This window comes from Danio aesculapii, chromosome 19, assembly GCF_903798145.1.
Source record: "Danio aesculapii chromosome 19, fDanAes4.1, whole genome shotgun sequence".
NCBI classification, from domain to species: Eukaryota; Metazoa; Chordata; class Actinopteri; order Cypriniformes; family Danionidae; genus Danio; species Danio aesculapii.
This window is the reverse complement of record NC_079453.1, coordinates 21767394-21775227: the sequence shown is the minus strand read 5'-3', so window position 1 is coordinate 21775227 and position 7834 is coordinate 21767394. Positions and strand designations below refer to the sequence as shown.

General features: G+C 34.2%; 1 protein-coding gene across 1 annotated transcript in view; it reads right to left on the bottom strand.

Moving 5' to 3' along the window:
• Nucleotides 1-1574: 1574 nt before the first annotated feature.
• Nucleotides 1575-7834, bottom strand: part of nfatc1 (nuclear factor of activated T cells 1) — a 92671-nt gene continuing 86411 nt past the window's right edge. The window contains exon 10 of the mRNA XM_056479531.1: nt 1575-3171. Coding sequence (XP_056335506.1) covers nt 3116-3171 — 56 coding nt within the window. The 3' untranslated portion in view covers nt 1575-3115. The remainder of the gene's footprint in view (nt 3172-7834) is intronic.

The following is a 7834-nucleotide window of genomic DNA, read 5'->3' as shown; positions in this document are numbered from 1 at the left end:
AAAATCAAGGCTAGTGGTGGTCCACCAACATTACAAACTGGAACAATTGGCTAACCAACTTTTAAATGTCTTAGCCTACAGAATCTGACAAAAATAAAATATAATAATTATCAAAAATGTGAGGTTTTACTATCTGCCTCAGGAACATTTGTCCACATAATGTAGGCAAACAATCTGAGCTGCACACACACATATATAGCATAACTAGAAACATTTACATTTTGTTCATTTATATGAATTTCCATACAAGTCAAACACTAACTAACTAATTAACTGAATTAGTCAAGTTTCAGTATATAATATAATATAATATAATATAATATAATATAATATAATATAATATAATATAATATAATATAATATAATATAATAGACCTATTTCCTCTGGTGCTAAAGCAAACAAAGTCATCTAATCTAACATATCCTATACAATTTTGTTGGTATGAGATGTCCAACTAGGTCCGCGGGCCAAAGTTGGCCCATGGTAACCTTTGATTTTTCCCGCCATCTCATCTGAGAAGAATGATGGGGATGGTTTAGAGATAGTCTCTAGATTGTCAAATCTAATGTAACCTATTGTTTTATTGTTAAAATCTAACTGAAATTGAATGTTTCATTTAAATATTGTAAATTAATCAGATTTAGTTTAAATACTACCCCCTGATGGATAGAGAAAAATGCAGAGACCTTGGTGAGCAAATCAAGGCAAAGGCAGATACTGCTTGACTAGTGTATTCAGTAGTGAACTCCACTGTTATGTATTATTAAAGTTATCAAAAAGCTACACTGCATTAGTTAATACAATTTAGTTTTTTTAACGTTCATTTTTAAATATTGTGAAATAAAATTAGGAAATTAACCATGGCAACTTTAATGTAGTACAGTTTGATATATTTACCTTCGGCCCATGGCTCATGATGATATTTACAATTCGAAAGCTTGCTAGTCCTGACACCAAAAACGATGACGATATTTATAATATAATATAATATAATATAATATATCATAGGCGACGCAGTGGCGCAGTAGGTAGTGCTGTCGCCTCACAGCAAGAAGGTCGCTGGTTCGAGCCTCGGGTGGGTCAGTTGGCATTTCTGTGTGGAGTTTGCATGTTCTCCCTGTGTTCGTGTGGATTTTCTCTGGGTGTTCTGGTTTCCCCCACAGTCCAAAGACATGCGGTACTGGTGAATTGAATAGGCTAAATTGTCCATATTGTATGTGTGTGTGAATGAGTGTGTATGGGTTTCCCAGTGATGGGTTGCGGCTGGAAGGGCATCCGCTGCGTAAAACAGAAGCAGGATAAGTTGGCAGTTCATTCTGCTGTGGCAACCCCAGATTAATAAAGGGACTAAGTCGACAAGAAAATGAATGTATAATATAATATAATATAACATAACACGCACACTATTTTTATAATATTTTAGTTTAGTGGATGCCTAAATTAAGCATTTCATCACTTACCTATCTGTAACAGCAGCAGATAAATATCTAATACTGAGACATAGAAATCGAAAGCTATCCTGTATTTTTCCCATATTATATTAATATTTTGACACAATTCAGCAACGCACCTCTAAAAGAGCCAACAAAGCATGAATTTATTGTGCATATTTTGGTACTGAAATGCAAACGCTCCGTAGAAATGTAACTAGCATGGGTAAATACATACATGTACTTGCAGGAAAAACAAACAATCTGTTGTTGTCATTGATTCCTTGAGGAAGAATATATCGTATTAGGTCTGATTGTTAAGAACAACAAAAACAACATGTGGCATTTCTGAGATCCCAAAAAAAACAAAAACAAATTAAAGTGCATACATTACCTAACAATCTACAGACAGGATACAATATACAAAAAGTAAAAATAAAAAAATCTCATTATATGCTGAGAAACATGCATTACGTTTATGATTACGAAGGACAAATACATATATAAAAGTATTCCTGCTTAATAAACACTTTAAGGCACAGTGCAGTAAACCATCAGGTCATAGAGGCAGTTATAGTGAAACATATACATATAGAGAGCACAGCCTATAATCTTGTCTTGAAAAAAAAAACAGCTAGAATAATATCTGATGGTCGACAAATGCCAGTCCAGTCATTCTCTGGTCACATATTTACTACTAAATGTGACCACAGAGGGGACAGAATTGCTATATTTCCCTTATGGCTTGCGTTTGATTAATTCCAGCTCACTCCAAATAAATAAGTCTATTCTATTCTATACTATTCTATTCTATTTTTTTCTATTCTACTCTTATAAAAATTCCAGTTAACAAGTACATATTATACCTGATATAAAAAAGAGAAGCTATAAACATTGGAATGGCTATTGAGACATAAGCACAGACATCTGCTGTCAAAAACGATGAACAAAACGACAATTTGGCATAAGCTTTAAGGCAAATCAATAAGGCCGCTCAGGCTTACAAACAGATCGAGGCTTCGAAATGATATTTCCACAATGGCAATCAGTCGTCAATGTTTTCTTCTTCATGAGGAACAGATACTTCATTAAACCACACACATTTAGTGCCGCCGGATGATGAAATGTAAGAAAAACACGACGGCAAAAGTGAGACGTGCGCACCTGCATTCACATACGCATGCATCCAAGATTAAAAATCAAAAAAGAGGAGGATATGATTTGGAATTATGCATGCGTCTGGTTATTTGGCCTGCAAAGTTACTGATTTGTGACCAGACATGATATGAAAATTGACTTGGAGACCTGTGTGTATGAAGAAAGACGTCAAACTGCACTTAACTGTAATAATTTAAAGAGATACATCGAGTAAATAAGACAGCAAAACAAACAAGAAACAAGGAGACAACTTGGTCCGCAATAGCACACGCTTCGTCTCGGCAGGATGTGCTGATAAATTCTGAAGTGCACTTGTTTTTTTTTCTTCCCTGTGCTTTTTAGGTTAGTTTTCAGACCCCCGTGGAAATGAAAAAAGCAGGGTTCGGTGAGTTCTGACGGCCTTAATGTTGAGCGAGTGCACACAAAGTTCATTTGATAAGTCGGTGTTATCAGAAGCAGATCTTTCTGTAAGAAATTTGGTCAAGTTCATGATTGCCGTGGTCTTCCTCCGAGGGACCCTCAGCTGCTATGCGTGGCTGTGGACGGAGATGCTGGAGAGATCGTTCCTGATGATTTCGTTAACTGTGAAAACATTTGGAGAAAATCGTTACTTTTTAGCCTACGCCCAAAACAAACAATTCATCCGCAGCAGAAATACTGGAGAATGTGATAAATGCCTGGATAGCAGCTGTAGGAGAGTGAGCTATCTATAATGTGTGGGTGATTTAAGATGGATATGGATCTGCAACAGCCTGAAATGTTTCTCACTTAACCCTTATGTACTGTTGGGGATGTTTTTATCCACTCTGGGGTGATTTTGTGTCTTAATTTGGCCATAACCTTTTCTGTGTTTCAGCTAGCGGAATGATTTTTGGTGGCAAAAAAAAAAAAAAATCAACAATACACTCTGGGCAAATGTATTACTCTTTTGTTATGTTCGGGATGAAAACATCCACTAAATTAAACTGCTGTAAAACTGCATCAGATATTTTTCAAATTATTTTTTTGCATAAATCTGTTAATCAACCTTAGTCCTGATCAAAACTACTAAATTGCTTAATAAATTGCTGATACTTTGTTTGTATAGAGATATATTTGGCCTAGATAAAACTATTTAAAATCTGAAGGGTTATTTATTTTTATTTCCGTTTTGAGAAAATCACCTTTAAATTGTCTAAATGAAGTGCTTGATAATGCACATTATTAATTAACATTTGAGTTTTATGTATTTACAGTAGGAAATGTGCAAAATATCTTCATGGAACATGATCTTTACATAACAAATGTTTTTTGGTAATACTGTAGCTTAAGTAAAAGTTCATACCATTTACTACTGGATTATTACCTACATATTATTAAAATATTAAATGTTTATTAGCACTTTAAAAAGTATGATCTTATTTTACATCCCTAATCCTACCCAATACCCTAAACCCAACTACTAATAAGCAGCTAGCAAAGTAATTAATTGAGCTAAAGTTCTTATTTAATGATTTTTTTTTAATGCTTTGTTAATTGAGTGTGACCAAATTCTTTTTAGGCATAAAAGACACATGTATAATTTTGTCCCATACAATGTAATTTTAGCTATTGCCAAAAATATAGCCATGCAAAATAAGGTTTGGTGATCTATGATTACATTTTTTCAGCATACTTAGATGAACATGAATTTTTTGTTGAATAAAAGTATTGATTTCCTTAAAAAAATATCTAACTTGTGTACAGTGTGTGCGCACTCACATACGCTGTTAATATGACTACAGCGGATTCAAAATATTTAGAAACAAACAGAACTAGTAACTAATTTTACTTCTGTATTGTGTCTAATTTGTGAAGAAAAAGTGCATTAACCCTCATGCTGTACAAAAAATTCCACCAATCAGAAAGTTGCAAAAGAGGAATCGTGTTCCGAATTTTATATTTAGGTTCCCACACTTTCATGAATATTGCTAATTTAAATGAATAAGTCTATATTTGTCTGTTGTTTTTAATTTGCATTGACTGCTTCATGCATTTTTACAGTTATATCTATATACATTATAAAAGGATATTGAAGACTTTTTATTCCCATTTGGAATTAAATACACTTGTGAGTTAAAGATACTGACCTCATATTAAAAAAAGAACACGTGATACATTTTAATATATTTAAAAAAATAAATAAATAAATTATATATATATATATATATATATATATATATATATATATATATATATATATATATATATATATATACACATACAACTGATAGTCGTGCGATATTCTGCAAATCACAGCACTAGTACAGCCATCCTCACCCTTCACCCTTGTGTAGTACTCCGCCCACATACAGCGACAAGCATAAGACACTACAGTTTGACAAATCGTCACCTTGGAATTATAAGGTTCTATCTGAGTTCTGAATGATTTTGAGATATTGAGCTTCAAAGTTTTTACATTTCATAGCAAACAGTATGTGTGTAACATTTGATTTTTTAAATAAAAAGTCTTAAAATGTAAACAACTTATAAAAAAAACATGCCATAATGTAAATAAGTTTATTTAAATTTTGACAAAAATGTCAGCTAGAACCTTATAATTCTAAGGTGAAAAAATATTGCTGCTGTTGGACAACATAATGTACTTTTGAGGCTTTTTTAGTCGAGAATGTAATTTAAACTATGTAGTTTATTTATAAGGATAGTGCCTATTTTAAAATATTTATAATTTCAGAGTATTGAATTCATTGCATCGGCCTTTCATGCTGTTCAGCCTTATAATCTTAAAATGTGAGCAAAAATGACCTGTTCATTACTTTAGACATTATGCTAGAGAATCATTCAAATACTAGCTCTAAAGTGACGTTTGTAAAAGTAGCAACAGTTTCTGCTGTTTTACGTGATTGATTTTATTTTTTATATACACGATTATGTTGTCGAACTGTTGTATAAATGCAATATCACACTTGTAGCAGTGCGATATGGCTGTATATCATCACTGGTGGAGGACACTAAGGCACTCGGCCTGTGGTGTCGAGCCAAAGCACGCTTCCCACCAGTGCGAATATACTGTATACATTATATAATTTTGCTTAAAACATTTTCCTTTGGCTTAGTCCCCTATTTATCAGGGGTCGCCACAGCGGAATGAATCGCCAACTATTCTGGCATATGTTTTACACAGCGGATGCCCTTCCAGCTGCAACCCAGAATTGGGAAACACCCACACACTCTCACATTCACACATGCACTCATACTGATTGAAAACCTATTCAAATAATTTATTTTTGAAGCAATAGTTGGGTCTGCCATGTCTCCCCTGAATTTGAGTTGAAACAGCCCAGCACTCTTTAGAGTGTAAGAGTCTAGTATCAAATCTCCCTTAATAATTTCCACACAAACAGCACCTGACACCCTGAACACAACAGCAATCAATACAAATGCCATAAATAAAAGTGGATCCAATCTTCCTGAGTGGCTTCCCTCAGCCTGAGAGAGAGAAACATCCGAAGATCTCATGCCCTCTTTCGGAGGATCCTGCAACTCCAGCTGTCCGCTATCTTCCTGCCCTCTATCTGTCATTGCATTTTCCCACACACTGGGACTCTGGCTCTTTCTGTCAGCTGTGTTCTTTGGCTCCAGCATGGGAAGTGACTTAGCATGGCTTCGGGCTACACAAACAGCCTGGCACTCACTCGCTGTGTGATAGCAGGGGAAACCGGATGAGGCTGCCTCTTAGAGTTAGCATGTTAGCATATTAGCGGCAGACGTATTATCTTACTTGCAGGCCCGCAGGGAGCATTGTATGACCAACACACAGCACACTGCACTTCCCTAAATGTCTGTATTTCAGTTTTCGAGCCTTCAGCAGGGTTTATTGCAAAACATTTGAGCCTTTTAAGCACTGAGAGGAGCGATTCACTTTCACGTTTCTTTGCTAACAGCTCTTAAACCTCTGAGGGCCGTAGATAGGCAACCATATCGGTTTGCTCTATCTGTTTCAAAACAGCGCATTCCTCTTCCCTTACGATCGGCACAGACCGCTTTAGTTGGCCTTTGAATTCTTTAGCACGAACGTAAGCACCTGCAGGAAGCATTTGATAACTATTAGTCAAGCTGCGTGTGCTTTTCTCATTTGTGGTGTGGAGTATCATCCTCAAAGAAATTGCTGCATCTTTTTCTTGGTTTCCAACATTTTAAAGCCATAGTTTCCTTTATCACAAATGTAATGGAATATGTTTGTAAGATAAGTTAAGTCAATATATTGACATGTATTTCGTATTTTTAGGATTGTCAGCAACACAGTCTTGTGATTACCCTAATTTTACATAATATGTATTAGAAATTAGGCCTGAAGACAATAACAAAGTTTTCTTAGTGTTATATATTAAAAATGTCATGTTTTTTTGACACGTTTTGAGTAAAATAAATGTTTTTATTCCGCAAAAAATAAATTGCAAATAAATAAATGTACATCTTGTTTGCGTTTCAGCTTTATCACCACTATTATTCTGTATATCTTGATTTGAAATCCAAATTCACTATTATTTGAAATGTTCTACACTATTAAAATACTGGGCACTTTCAACCAGATTTGGGGTAAAATATGAACAACTTAAAAATAGAAATTTAATTAACATTTTTTAACCAAATGGTTGGGTTTATCGACAATTTACTCAAGGTTGAAGTAAAACAAACCAGCATGCTCACCAAGGCTGAATTGGATTTTTTTTTAAATACAGTAAAATTGTTATATAATTAAATATAATTTAAAAATTTTAATAAATAAAAAAATGCCTAAAAGTAATTATACAAAATAAATACACTACCTGACAAATGTCTTGTCGCCTATCCAAGTTTTAGAAACAGCAAATAATAACTTGACTTCTAGTTGATCAATTGGTATCAGAAGTGGCTTATATGAAAGGCAAAGGCCTCTAGATTACCCTTATTTTACCAAAATAAAATATGATCATGCCTTGATTTTTAATAATTTAATTAGGACTTTGCTAACACAAAAGGTTTGTCACTTAACAGAAATAATGTACAGTATAGAATATAAAGTCATGGTGCAGTGGAAAAAGAATTAATATTGTGTATGACTCCCATGAGCTTGGAGGACTTCATCCATACATCTCTGCATTGACTCAAATAACTTATTAATGAAATCATTTGGAATTGCAAAAAAAAAAGTCCTTGCAGGACTCCCAGAGTTCATCAAGATTCCTTGGATACATCTTCAATGCCTCCTTCTTCATCTTATACC